Source organism: Bufo gargarizans, chromosome 3, assembly GCF_014858855.1.
Source record: "Bufo gargarizans isolate SCDJY-AF-19 chromosome 3, ASM1485885v1, whole genome shotgun sequence".
NCBI classification, from domain to species: Eukaryota; Metazoa; Chordata; class Amphibia; order Anura; family Bufonidae; genus Bufo; species Bufo gargarizans.
The window spans coordinates 230,068,719-230,084,198 of record NC_058082.1 but is presented as its reverse complement, the minus strand read 5'-3'; the positions used below and the strand labels follow the sequence as shown (position 1 = coordinate 230,084,198).

The window sequence follows — 15,480 nt, the reverse complement described above, 5'->3', positions numbered from 1 at the left end:
GAGGAGAGAGGTCCCGTAACAGACAATCTGGCTTCATGTCAGCAGAGAATCAGTCTGCATGTCATAGCAGAGAATCAGGCTTCACGTCAGCCACCAATGCAACAGTCCATTGTCAGATATTTAGACCCAGCACCCAGGCAGAGGAGAGAGGTCCCGTAACAGACAATCTGGCTTCATGTCAGCAGAGAATCAGTCTGCATGTCATAGCAGAGAATCAGGCTTCACGTCAGCCACCAGTGCAACAGTCCATTGGTATATATTTAGGCCCAGCACCCAGGCAGAGGAGAGAGGTCCCGTAACAGAGAATCTGGCTTCATGTCAGCAGAGAATTAGTCTGCATGTCATAGCAGAGAATCAGGCTTCACGTCAGCTACCAGTGCAACAGTCCATTGGCATATATTTAGGCCCAGCACACAGGCAGAGGAGAGAGGTCCCGTAACAGAGGATCTGGCTTCATGTCAGCAGAGAATCAGTCTGCATGTCATAGCAGAGAATCAGGCTTCACGTCAGCCACCACTGCAACAGTCCATTGTCAGATATTTAGGCCCAGCACCCAGGCAGAGGAGAGAGGTCCCGTAACAGAGAATCTGTCTTCATGTCAGCAGAGAATTAGTCTGCATGTCATAGCAGAGAATCAGGCTTCACGTCACCCAACATTGGAACAGTCCATTGGTATATATTTAGGCCCCGGCACCCAGACAGAGGAGAGGTTCATTCAACTTTGGGTAGCCTCGCAATATAATGGTAAAATGAAAATAAAAATAGGATTGAATGAGGAAGTGCCCTGGAGTACAATAATATATGGTTAAGGGGAGGTAGTTAATGTCTAATCTGGACAAGGGACGGACAGGTCCTGTGGGATCCATGCCTGGTTCATTTTTATGAACGTCAGCTTGTCCACATTGGCTGTAGACAGGCGGCTGCGTTTGTCTGTAATGACGCCCCCTGCCGTGCTGAATACACGTTCAGACAAAACGCTGGCCGCCGGGCAGGCCAGCACCTCCAAGGCATAAAAGGCTAGCTCTGGCCACGTGGACAATTTAGAGACCCAGAAGTTGAATGGGGCCGAACCATCAGTCAGTACGTGGAGGGGTGTGCACAAGTACTGTTCCACCATGTTAGTGAAATGTTGCCTCCTGCTAACACGTTGCGTATCAGGTGGTGGTGCAGTTAGCTGTGGCGTGTTGACAAAACTTTTCCACATCTCTGCCATGCTAACCCTGCCCTCAGAGGAGCTGGCCGTGACACAGCTGCCTTGGCGACCTCTTGCTCCTCCTCTGCCTTGGCCTTGGGCTTCCACTTGTTCCCCTGTGACATTTGGGAATGCTCTCAGTAGCGCGTCTACCAACGTGCGCTTGTACTCGCGCATCTTCCTATCACGCTCCAGTGCAGGAAGTAAGGTGGGCACATTGTCTTTGTAGTGTGGATCCAGCAGGGTGGCAACCCAGTAGTCCGCACACATTAAAATGTGGGCAACTCTGCTGTCGTTGCGCAGGCACTGCAGCATGTAGTCGCTCATGTGTGCCAGGCTGCCCAGGGGTAAGGACAAGCTGTCCTCTGTGGGAGGCGTATCGTCATCGTCCTGCCTTTCCCCCCAGCCACGCACCAGTGATGGGCCCGAGCTGCGTTGGGTGCCACCCCGCTGTGACCATGCTTCATCCTCATCCTCCTCCACCTCCTCCTCATCCTCGTCCTCCAGTAGTGGGTCCTGGCTGGCCACATTTGTACCTGGCCTCTGCTGTTGCAAAAAACCTCCCTCTGAGTCACTTCGAAGAGACTGGCCTGAAAGTGCTAAAAATTACCCCTCTTCCTCTTCCTCCTCCTCCTCCTCCTCCTGGGCCACCTCCTCTTCCATCATCGCCCTAAGTGTTTTCTCAAGGAGACATAGAAGTGGTATTGTAACGCTGATAACGGCGTCATCGCCACTGGCCATGTTGGTGGAGTACTCGAAACAGCGCAACAGGGCACACAGGTCTCGCATGGAGGCCCAGTCATTGGTGGTGAAGTGGTGCTGTTCCGCAGTGCGACTGACCCGTGCGTGCTGCAGCTGAAACTCCACTATGGCCTGCTGCTGCTCGCACAGTCTGTCCAGCATGTGCAAGTTGGAGTTCCACCGGGTGGGCACGTCGCATATGAGGCGATGAGCGGGAAGGCCGAAGTTACACTGTAGCACATACAGGCGAGCAGCGGCAGGATGTGAACGCCGGAAGCGCGAACAGACGGCCCGCACTTTATGCAGCAGCTCTGACATGTCGGGGTAGTTGTGAATGAACTTCTGCACCACCAAATTCAGCACATGCGCCAGGCAAGGGATGTGCGTCAAACTGGCTAGTCCCAGAGCTGCAACGAGATTTCGCCCATTATCGCACACCACCAGGCCGGGCTTGAGGCTCACCGGCAGCAACCACTCGTCGGTCTGTTGTTCTATACCCCACCACAACTCCTGTGCGGTGTGGGGCCTGTCCCCCAAACATATGAGTTTCAGAATGGCCTGCTGACGTTTACCCCGGGCTGTGCTGAAGTTGGTGGTGAAGGTGTGTGGCTGACTGGATGAGCAGGTGGAAGAAGAGGAGGAGGAAGCCGAGAAGGAGGAGGTGGCAACAGGAGGCAAAGAATGTTGCCCTGCGATCCTTGGCGGCGGAAGGACGTGCGCCAAACAGCTCTCCGCCTGGGGCCCAGCTGCCACTACATTTACCCAGTGTGCAGTTAGGGAGATATAGCGTCCCTGGCCGTGCTTACTGGTCCACGTATCTGTGGTTAGGTGGACCTTGCTACAGATGGCGTTGCGCAGTGCACACTTGATTTTATCGGATACTTGGTTGTGCAGGGAAGGCACGGCTCTCTTGGAGAAGTAGTGGCGGCTGGGAACAACATACTGTGGGACAGCAAGCGACATGAGCTGTTTGAAGCTGTCTGTGTCCACCAGCCTAAATGACAGCATTTCATAGGCCAGTAGTTTAGAAATGCTGGCATTCAGGGCCAGGGATCGAGGGTGGCTAGGTGGGAATTTACGCTTTCTCTCAAATGTTTGTGAGATGGAGAGCTGAACGCTGCCGTGTGACATGGTTGAGACACTTGGTGACGGAGGTGGTGGTGGTGTTGGTGGTACATCCCCTGTTTGCTGGGCGGCAGGTGCCAACGTTCCTCTAGAGGCGGAGGAAGAGGCCGAGGCGGCAGCAGCAGAAGAGGCCGAGGCGGCAGCAGCAGAAGAGGTAGCAGGGGGAGCCTGAGTAACTTCCTTGGTTTTAAGGTGTTTACTCCACTGCAGTTCATGCTTTGCATGCAGGTGCCTGGTCATGCAGGTTGTGCTCAGGTTCAGAACGTTAATGCCTCGCTTCAGGCTCTGATGGCACAGCGTGCAAACCACTCGGGTCTTGTCGTCAGCACATTGTTTGAAGATGTGCCATGCCAGGGAACTCCTTGAAGCTGCCTTTGGGGTGCTCGGTCCCAGATGGCGGCGGTCAGTAGCAGGCGGAGTCTCTTGGCGGCGGGTGTTCTGCTTTTGCCCACTGCTCCCTCTTTTGCTACGCTGTTGGCTCGGTCTCACCACTGCCTCTTCCTCCGAACTGTGAAAGTCAGTGGCACGACATTCATTCCATGTGGGGTCTAGGACCTCATCGTCCCCTGCATCGTCTTCCACCCAGTCTTGATCCCTGACCTCCTGTTCAGTCTGCACACTGCAGAAAGACGCAGCAGTTGGCACCTGTGTTTTGTCATCATCAGAGACATGCTGAGGTGGTATTCCCATGTCCTCATCATCAGGAAACATAAGTGGTTGTGCGTCAGTGCAGTCTATGTCTTCCACCGCTGGGGAAGGGCTAGGTGGATGCCCTTGGGAAACCCTGCCAGCAGAGTCTTCAAACAGCATAAGAGACTGCTGCATAACTTGAGGCTCAGACAGTTTCCCTGATATGCATGGGGGTGATGTGACAGACTGATGGGGTTGGTTTTCAGGCGCCATCTGTGCGCTTTCTGCAGAAGACTGGGTGGGAGATAATGTGAACGTGCTGGATCCACTGTCGGCCACCCAATTTACTAATGCCTGTACCTGCTCAGGCCTTACCATCCTTAGAACGGCATTGGTGCCCACCATATATCGCTGTAAATTCTGGCAGCTACTGGGACCTGAGGTAGTTGGTACACTAGGACGTGTGGATGTGGCAGAACGGCCACGTCCTCTCCCAGCACCAGAGGGTCCACTAACACCACCACGACCATGTCCACGTCCGCGTCCCTTAATAGATGTTTTCCTCATTGTTATCGTTCACCACAACAACAAAAATATTATTTGGCCCAATGTATTGTATTCAAATTCAGCTGAATATAAATTTGAGGCCTAGTATTTAGGCGCTGGGTGACCGGTATGGATTTACTGACAGAATTAGACTTGGAAATGCACAGTAGCGTGTGTGTGAAGTTATTCTGAATGACCCTATGTGCACCTTGAATATTATATACCCTTTTAGGGATAGATTTCAAATAGCTCTGATACAGCAGAAACCACTAAATTATGAAATTGCTAAATTGGGAATTGTATTTCAACCCAGAACAAAAAATGTGCTTTGACGGACACTAAATAACTTGCCCAGCCAGAACAGTACAGCGGTAACGACAGATTTAGCGGGATATAAATTTGAGGCCTAGTATTTAGGCGCTGGGTGACCGGTATGGATTTACTGACAGAATTAAACTTGGAAATGCACAGTACCGTGTGTGTGAAGTTATTCTGAATGACCCTATGTGCACCTTGAATATTATATACCCTTTTAGGGATAGATTTCAAATAGCTCTGATACAGCAGAAACCACTAAATTATGAAATTGCTAAATTGGGAATTGTATTTCAACCCAGAACAAAAAATGTGCTTTGACGGACACTAAATAACTTGCCCAGCCAGAACAGTACAGCGGTAACGACAGATTTAGCGGGATATAAATTTGAGGCCTAGTATTTAGGCGCTGGGTGACCGGTATGGATTTACTGACAGAATTAGACTTGGAAATGCACAGTAGCGTGTGTGTGAAGTTATTCTGAATGACCCTATGTGCACCTTGAATATTATATACCCTTTTAGGGATAGATTTCAAATAGCTCTGATACAGCAGAAACCACTAAATTATGAAATTGCTAAATTGGGAATTGTATTTCAACCCAGAACAAAAAATGTGCTTTGACGGACACTAAATAACTTGCCCAGCCACAACAGTACAGCGGTAACGACAGATTTTAGCGGGATATAAATTTGAGGCCTAGTATTTAGGCGCTGGGTGACCGGTATGGATTTACTGACAGAATTAAACTTGGAAATGCACAGTAGCGTGTGTGTGAAGTTATTCTGAATGACCCTATGTGCACCTTGAATATTATATACCCTTTTAGGGATAGATTTCAAATAGCTCTGATACAGCAGAAACCACTAAATTATGAAATTGCTAAATTGGAAATTGTATTTCAACCCAGAACAAAAAATTTGCTTTGACGGACACTAAATAACTTGCCCAGCCAGAACAGTACAGCGGTAACGACAGATTTAGCGGGATATATATTTGAGGCCAAGTATTTAGGCGCTGGGTGACCGGTATGGATTTACTGACAGAATTAAACTTGGAAATGCACAGTAGCGTGTGTGTGAAGTTATTCTGAATGACCCTATGTGCACCTTGAATATTATATACCCTTTTAGGGATAGATTTCAAATAGCTCTGATACAGCAGAAACCACTAAATTATGAAATTGCTAAATTGGGAATTGTATTTGAACCCAGAACAAAAAATGTGCTTTGACGGACACTAAATAACTTGCCCAGCCAGAACAGTACAGCGGTAACGACAGATTTAGCGGGATATAAATTTGAGGCCTAGTATTTAGGCGCTAGGTGACCGGTATGGATTTACTGACAGAATTAGACTTGGAAATGCACAGTGGCGTGTGTGTGAAGTTATTCTGAATGACCCTATGTGCACCTTGAATATTATATACCCTTTTAGGGATAGATTTCAAATAGCTCTGATACAGCAGAAACCACTAAATTATGAAATTGCTAAATTGGAAATTGTATTTCAACCCAGAACAAAAAATTTGCTTTGACGGACACTAAATAACTTGCCCAGCCAGAACAGTACAGCGGTAACGACAGATTTAGCGGGATATATATTTGAGGCCAAGTATTTAGGCGCTGGGTGACCGGTATGGATTTACTGACAGAATTAAACTTGGAAATGCACAGTAGCGTGTGTGTGAAGTTATTCTGAATGACCCTATGTGCACCTTGAATATTATATACCCTTTTAGGGATAGATTTCAAATAGCTCTGATACAGCAGAAACCACTAAATTATGAAATTGCTAAATTGGGAATTGTATTTCAACCCAGAACAAAAAATGTGCTTTGACGGACACTAAATAACTTGCCCAGCCAGAACAGTACAGCGGTAACGACAGATTTAGCGGGATATAAATTTGAGGCCTAGTATTTAGGCGCTGGGTGACCGGTATGGATTTACTGACAGAATTAAACTTGGAAATGCACAGTAGCGTGTGTGTGAAGTTATTCTGAATGACCCTATGTGCACCTTGAATATTATATACCCTTTTAGGGATAGATTTCAAATAGCTCTGATACAGCAGAAACCACTAAATTATGAAATTGCTAAATTGGGAATTGTATTTCAACCCAGAACAAAAAATGTGCTTTGACGGACACTAAATAACTTGCCCAGCCAGAACAGTACAGCGGTAACGACAGATTTAGCAGGATATAAATTTGAGGCCTAGTATTTAGGCGCTGGGTGACCGGTATGGATTTACTGAAAGAATTAAACTTGGAAATGCACAGTAGCGTGTGTGTGAAGTTATTCTGAATGACCCTATGTGCACCTTGAATATTATATACCCTTTTAGGGATAGATTTCAAATAGCTCTGATACAGCAGAAACCACTAAATTATGAAATTGCTAAATTGGGAATTGTATTTCAACCCAGAACAAAAAATGTGCTTTGACGGACACTAAATAACTTGCCCAGCCACAACAGTACAGCGGTAACGACAGATTTAGCGGGATATAAATTTGAGGCCTAGTATTTAGGCGCTGGGTGACCGGTATGGATTTACTGACAGAATTAGACTGGGATATGGCCAAAAAATAACCACACTATTGCTGGTTAAATGCACTTGGTGTGACAGCTTGACCAACCACACTACTGAGGGTTAAATGCACTTGGTGACAGGAGCAGCTTGCCCCTGATGTAGTATATGGCCAAAAAATGAACAGACTATTGCTGGTTAAATGCACTTGGTGTGACAGCTTGACCAACCACACTACTGAGGGTTAAATGCACTTGGTGACGGGCGCAGCTTGCCCCTGATGTAGTATATGGCCAAAAAATAAACAGACTATTGCTGGTTAAATGCACTTGGTGTGACAGCTTCACCCTGATGTAGGCTTTAGCCAAAAAACAACCACACCATTGAGGGTTAAATGCACTTGGTGACAGGCGCAGCTTGCCCCTGATGTAGTATATGGCCAAAAAATAAACAGACTATTGCTGGTTAAATGCACTTGGTGTGACAGCTTCACCCTGATGTAGGCTTTAGCCAAAAAACAACCACACCATTGAGGGTTAAATGCACTTGGTGACAGGCACAGCTTGCCCCTGATGTAGTATATGGCCAAAAAATAAACAGACTATTGCTGGTTAAATGCACTTGGTGTGACAGCTTCACCCTGATGTAGGCTTTAGCCAAAAAACAACCACACCATTGAGGGTTAAATGCACTTGGTCGCAGCTTGTGCTGGCGCACCACAAGACACAAAATGGCCGCCGATCACCCCAGAAAAAAGTGACTGACAAACGGTCTGGGCAGCCTAAAAACAGTGAGCAATTGAATTTCAGCAGCTCAATGATGCACAGCTGCAGATCGATCGATTAATCAAGTCCTTTGGAGGAGTTAATCTGCCTAATCTCGCCCTACTGTCGCAGCCGCAACCTCTCCCTACGCTAATCAGAGCAGAGTGACGGGCGGCGCTATGTGACTCCAGCTTAAATAGAGGCTGGGTCACATGGTGCTCTGGCCAATCACAGCCATGCCAATAGTAGGCATGGCTGTGACGGCCTCTTGGGGCAAGTAGTATGACGCTTGTTGATTGGCTGCTTTGCAGCCTTTCAAAAAGCGCCAAGAAAGCGTCACAAAAGCGCCAAGAAAGTGACGAACACCGAACCCAAACCCGGACTTTTACGAAAATGTCCGGGTTCGGGTCCGTGTCACGGACACCCCAAAATTCGGTACGAACCCGAACTATACAGTTCGAGTTCGCTCATCCCTAGTCAGAAGACAAACCAAGGTCAGAAACACAGGATATCAATAAGCGAAACAGAAATAAAGAACAAAGAACCTAGGTAGTGAGCCAAATAAGAGGATAGGTCATATATATGAGAAAACTGGAAAACCCCATTAATTTTCATAATGTTTATTCGTCCCATAAGGGGACTTGTACCGGAAATCCATTGATTGCATACCTTATGCACAGTATATGATGTCTGCTGTCAGTGTTACACTCACACATACAGGCCTCTGTACTTGGCAGCCCTGGAATCAATTTGCAGCAAGATCCCCTTACCATGACATAATGGTAAACCATGCAGGAGGAAGGGGTTAACTAGATCAAAACTTTAGAACAGTTGGAGATGTTCATGTAAACTGCTGCTGCATAAAGGGAATCATGGAATCGGTCACCTCTCACAAGCCCTATTAAGTGCAGTACTATATGGATAGTACTGCTCCCGCTGATTGCAGATGGCTAATTGTTTATGTTTCTGAACCCCCCCATTCTCCCACTGTGTGACCGCAAACTGGCACTGGAATACATTGCAAGGACATATGAGCATGTGCACATAATGGAGAGGACTTATGGATGAACCCATACACTTAAAGGGGTATTCCAGAAAAAAAAAATGGTGGCAGTGGAATATAAATGAGTAACAGAGCTTATACGCACCTCTGGATCCCCCGCTGCTGCCATTCTGCTGCCTGCTCCTGTACCTACTCAGCCAATCGCTGGCTGCAATGACCCACCTCAGTCAATGACAGGGACAGGGGATTGGTGATGTGAGTATAAGTTTTAAGCGATTATTTGAGATGGCTGACAACTGACATGTCTGCCAAAAAGTCATCAGTCATGTTGGATTTTTTTCCACTGGTCTGAAATTATTGATGTATGGCCTAATTGGCCAATTGTGAAGGATCCTTTTTTGTTTTCCTGATCTGCCAGTCCAGTCTAACATGTTGATGGTCGAATTATCAAATGATTTGACATATGACATACGACTGACATTGCCAATCCTAATAATAAATATATAGCTTCTGGCGAGATGTGAAGGGTGAATGTGAAAAATTGCATAGACTTACTGAAACAGGATTTATCATATACCCAAGAGAGAGAAGAGTCCCATATGAAGGAGGTCTTTCTGTAGCAGTTGGGCTTGCACCGCTTGATCAACCTGCACTAGGAACCTCACATATGTAGTATTGTATATATAGAAGAAATTCCATTGAAAATTATCTAAAGGCAGTGCTGTACTTTGGATGATAACCACTTATCAATGTAAAGTAGGCTATGTACTGAAAAATGTCTCACCGATGCCTATTGTTGGGAAGTTATTTCTGAGGATTCCTGACTTCATTATATGATGATTGAGCTTTATTTACACAAAATAATGAAACCCCAATTAATTCACATGTGCTATGATATCATCTCTCATTTTTATTTTTCTAGATTTATATAAAAACATACGGAGAACATGTTGGTTTCAGGATTTTCATGGATTCCCTTCTTCTGTCCTTAACAAGCAAAGTAAGTAACTCCAGGAAACCTACATTATGCTATTAAACTGATAATAAAGGTTACAGAAAGCATAAATAAATGGTGGTAAACTCTTCATGTTATAAAAGCGGTTGCGTGGGAATAAATAATTTTTCCCGGATGTCCAGAACCTGCCTCTGCTACGGAAAAATCTAATTTACCTGCTCCCTTCCGCTCTGGAACTGCACGCTGGCTCTCACATTCCATTTTCCTGTAATGACATGTACAGCAGATATCGAAGTTTTAAAGATGGCGCCCATTCAGGAGCTGAGCAGGTGCCATAGCCAGGCTCGGACTGGCCCACAGGGGTACAGGGCAATCCCCCGGCGGGCCCCTGAGCAAGGTGGGCCCCTAGTCTCCCACCCCCTGCACAAGTGGCACATAACACAGTAGACTTACTGTACTAAAATTCAATGTGCAGCACCTCAATCAAAAACTTGTTAGATTATTTATTATATTCGAACGTATCCGTACTGTGGGCCCCCAAAATAAAATTTTACTGGTGGGCCCTAGGTACCCCAGTCCGACACTGGCCATAGCCACTGAGTGCCTGCTGTTTTACACAGCAGACACCTGGTGGCAGAGTCCATGATCAGGAGTCAATTCTGACCTCAAACTTGTAACCGCTTAGATGCCGTGGTCATTTGCAACAAGTGTATCTGAGTAGTTATTTACTGCCAGCTCTGCGGTCCTGTTGCTCAAACAGATCATGGGAGCTGTTCGGCTGCGATGGTAGCCTGGGGTCTTGTGAACGCTCCGAGACCTGCTATAGCAAATTACACAGGCAGGGCTTGATAGGAATGTAGTAATTTTCCCATAGGCTGTAATGGTAAATCATTGCAGTCTATGGAAGAAGCAATTAGATGATCGATCGCATGTTAATTGGGACTAAAAATAAATGTAAAATAAAAAATATACATATAAAAATTCTAATCACCCCTTTCCCAATTTTACAAATAAGAATAAATATACAGTAAAAAAAATGGCTGATTTACAGTTTTTTTAGTTACTTGATTTCTCCAAAAAAATGAATATAAAGTGATCCAAAAGTCACACCTCAAAATAGTATCAATTAAATGGGGGTCAGGAGACATGTGCTGTAACTGTGCTGACCCACAGAAGTCTGGTAGACTTCGCAAAGTAATAACCTCGGCTCATAGGAGCCAATACATTCTAAAACTGTACGGAGCGCTCGCTCTGTACAGTATTCAAATGAAGTGTTTTGCGAATCAACTTCGGATGTTTCATCCGAAGTCGATTCTCTCATCCCTAGTCATTTTCACTACTTAGAGAACGTCCGAAAAACAAAACCCATAACACAGGAGCAGAATTGTTTTTTGCTTCCAGTTCCAACCCATTTAGAGTTTTCCAGCTTCCCACTACATCATATGCAATATTAAATACACCTGCAGGCAGAGTCCGTGATTAGAGAACGCCTGTCACATATTTCCAACCCCTCAGATGCTGTGGTCAGTTTCAACCACAGGATCTTAGCGGTATGCTCCTGGTAACCAAAGCACTCACCCCCAACAATGAGACTGCGGAAGCCTTTTGGTTGTTATGAAAGCCAGAAGCCTTGTGGATGCCCTCAGGCCGTTCTCCAGGCTTTTAATATTGATGACCTATCCGATCAGCAGTATGAGGAGATGGCGTGCGCAGTGTGCATGTGCCGTCTCCTTTCTCTCTTCCTGCTGCTGCAGTCTAGGCATTGTATCAGAAAACAAATCACAATGGGCAAATAGTTGTTTATTGGTTGCTTCATCTCCCTCCAAGAAAATGAATAAAGAGCGATCAAAAAATGATATATAACCCACAATGGTATCAATAAAAACTACAGATTCCTCCACAAATGAGCCCTTGCACGGCTCCATAAATCTAAAAAAGCTATGGGTGTCACAATATAGTGAAGAAAATATATTTTCAAGTACTAAAGCATAAGAAAAACTACCAGTATAATATACATTTGATATCAATATAAATGTACTGACCTACAGCATAAAGTTAACATGTTATTTTTACTGCATAGTTGACAACACAAAAACAAAATCCATAAAACTATGGCAGAATTTTTTTAATTTTTTTGTCCATTTCCACATGATTTAGAATTGTATGGAATATTAAATGGTGCCATTAGAAAATACATGTCCTCTAAAAAGCAAGGCCTAATACAGCTAAGTGAATGGAAATATAAAAAAGTTATGGTTCCTGGAAGGGAGGGAGTAAAAAACGAAAAATAAATAAATAAATCGCTGCGTCTGGAAGGCGTTAAAATTTGCATAATGAGAGAGATTTACTAAATGTCAGGGTCAGGGTCATAATTAAATTAGTGGGCGTCCAACTACTGGCACCCCTGCCAATCAGTTGACTGAAGGGGCCACAGTGTTGCAGCAGTGCACATGAAGACAGACAGGACGGTACACTTTCAGGACCGGAATCAGCGAAGATGGGAGCGCCGGTGAATAGGTACTGTAAGTGGCTTTATTTCTTTATGCTCACCACTTTCAGGGTCGTAAATAAAATTACTTTTGGGGGTCAGAGAAACTATTTAAATATAACAATAGCTATTAAAAGAGAGTCTTTTCTGAGAGACAATACAGTAGCTGCTTTAGGAATATGACTTTACTATCTATGTACTATCTTCGCTACCAGTTGTTTAGTTGAGCCGATAGTTGCAATTTCATATGGCCATTGATGGAGATTAGATAAAATGTACGTGCTAGGCTGAAGCTAGATGAAGAGATATACTGCATTTAGATAAAGACTTGGTGCTATGAAGCAGCAATTAAACTGGTGCGTCTTCCAAGATTCATTTTTTGAGGCTCCAGGAGCCTCTGCATACATGGATGAACTGGGGTGATAGTGGCACTCTTTAAAACGGCACAACTGCAAAAAAAAAAAGTACATTCTAGAAAATATCCCTTGTAATTGGATATAGTAATCAGCAGGAAAATCAGAAGGACAAGAGAGGTTCCCTGGCTTTCCTAACAGGGCAGGTTAAAAGGAGGTGAGCTTTCCGGGGCTCACACAGACAGAAGACCTAATATTCTTTCTGATTTCCTGCTGGTTTTCCATCTCCATGATTTTTTTTTTTACAACCAGCTGACAATGGTATAAAGTAACAATTTGTAAAAACTTTAATGGGTTTGCCATGGAAATTTATGATCTCAAAGTTCATTTCATGATCTAGTATGGAGTAGCTTTCACAATAAAGTTCAATGAACACCAGGGCTTTCACCCATGAAGAAGATTAGGTTCAAAGATCATATTGAACATGTGTTAGGTAAACGCAGGCTTAGGCCCCTTTCACACGAGCGAGTTTTCCGCACGTGATTGCATTGCACCCGCACTGAATCCTGAGCCATTCATTTCAATGGGTCTGTGTACATGAGCGTTGTTTTTCACGCATCAGTTCTGCGTTGCGTGAAAATTGCAGCATGTTCCATATTCTGCGTTTTTCACACAGCCCTGGCCCCATAGAAGTGAATGGGGCTGCATGAAAAACGCATTGCATCCGCTAGCAAGTGCGGGTCCGATGCGTTTTTCACTGATGGTTGCTAAGAGATGTTGTTTGTAAACCTTCAGTTTTTTATCACGCGCGTGAAAAACGCATCAAAACGCATTTCACCTGCGCGGAAAAAGCTGAACAACTAAACGTAATCGCAGACAAAACTGACTGAACTTGCTTGCAAAATAGTGCGAGTTTCACTGAACGCACCCTGAACGCATCCGTCCCCAATCCGGAACGCCCGTGTGAAAGGGGCCTTAAAAAGATACATCCAGAAATGATTTTTGCCCCTCCTTGTTTGTAAGTGAGCTGGTATACATAATCTTTTAACAAATGTACATATTAATGTATTGATGTATGTTCAGACTGTATCATGTTACCTCTGTTGAGACTCGCTGGACGTCACAGTGTCTGCTCTGTGGGCAGGAAGTCAGTTTCTGTATTCATGCCTATGAGACCCTCAATGCCAGTGTAATAGGAATGAGTAGAGAAACTGACCAGTCTCATTGGGGTTCACATGCTCTCACTGTCAAAAGAAATGGAGTCTCAGTATGCATCAATAATTCTCACATTTCCCATACTATACAGCAATACCTATTCTCATTAAAGGGGTTGTCCCACTTTGCTTTTTCAATCTTACCAGCTGTAGATGTCCTGATAACTTCCTGGTTTGGCTCCGGCAGTTGAGTGAAGGCCGGCCACGCCTCCTCATGACTCACCCTGAGAGCTCAGTCCTTGCGTGCTCGTTCATGTGGATGAGTCATCCACATGGAGCCGACAATGTATGTGAGGTCCCCCCCCCAGTATAATAAACATTGAGTGCGCCCCCCCAGTATAATATACACTGAGTGCGCCCCCCCCAGTATAATATACATTGAGTGCGCCCCCCCCCCAGTATAATATACATTGAGTGCACCCCCCCAGTATAATATACATTGAGTGCGGCCCCCCCCAGTATAATATACATTGAGTGCGGCCCGCCCCCAGTATAATATACATTGAGTGCGGCCCCCCCCCAGTATAATATACATTGAGTGCGGCCCCCCCCCCAGTATAATATACATTGAGTACGGCCCCCCCCCCCAGTATAATAAACATTGGTGACGCAGTGGGAAGTGCCAATGAGGGTTAAAAAAATAAATAAAAAATTAACTCACCTCCACCAATTGATCGCGCAGCTGCCGGTCTCCTGTTCTTTCTTTAGGACCTGTGAAAGGACCTGTGGTGACATCACTGTGGTCATCACATGGTACATCATATGATCCATCACCATGGTAATGGACCATGTGATTAGCTCAGTGACGTCACCACAGGTCCTGAAGCAAGAAAAGGAGACCGGCAGCTGCGCGATCAATTGGTGGAGGTGAGTTAATTTTTTATTAATTTTTTTAACCCTTATTGGCACTTCCCACTGCGCCACCAATGTATATTATACTGGGGGGGGGGCCTCACTCAATGTTTATTATACTGGGGGGGGGGGGCCGCACTCAATGTTTATTATACTGGGAGGGGGGGGGCGCACTGCGCCACCAATGTTAATACAAATGCAGGAGGTGGGTGCCGGAGTGAAATAGCCGGCACCTGACCTCTATGATAGGGGGCTGCGATCAGCGGCAGTTAACCCCTAAGGTGCCGCTCCCTGTCATAGAGGTCAGGTGCCGGCTATTTGATTCCGGCACCTGCCTCCTGTATTTGCGCGGACGTGCGCGTACTCGTAGGAATGGAGAGGCGGCCCGAGTACTTGTTCAGCTGTTGTGCGCAGGCGCGGCACAGCGATGCGGCCGGACGAAAGAGGCCGTATCCATGGGATACCGAAATCAACAAAGGGATCGCATAACAGGATTTTTTGTAAGAAAGGTAGCTTTTTGATTATGACATAGATAGGAAGATATGTTCTGTGGGGGTAAATAAATTAGATAAAACCTATTTAATGAAGTGGGACAACCCCTTTAAGATGAAATGACATTCATAAAGCAACATATTGGAAGTAAATAGCTCAGCTATGTGTGTCCTTACTTGTGGATATTTCTTAGAACCTCATCTTTTTTTGCTGGTACTGTAAAACACTGCCAATTTGCTGTCCACATCCACAGCATTTCTGTTCCTTTTGGGGATA

General features: G+C 45.4%; 1 protein-coding gene across 1 annotated transcript in view; it reads left to right on the top strand.

The window, feature by feature from the left end:
* The window catches only part of POGLUT2 (protein O-glucosyltransferase 2), a 116,306-nt gene that overhangs the window by 36,121 nt on the left and 64,705 nt on the right, over window positions 1–15,480 (top strand). Inside the window, exon 4 of the mRNA XM_044285641.1 lies at window positions 9,773–9,850. Within this exon, the coding sequence (XP_044141576.1) occupies window positions 9,773–9,850 (78 nt within the window). The remainder of the gene's footprint in view (window positions 1–9,772; window positions 9,851–15,480) is intronic.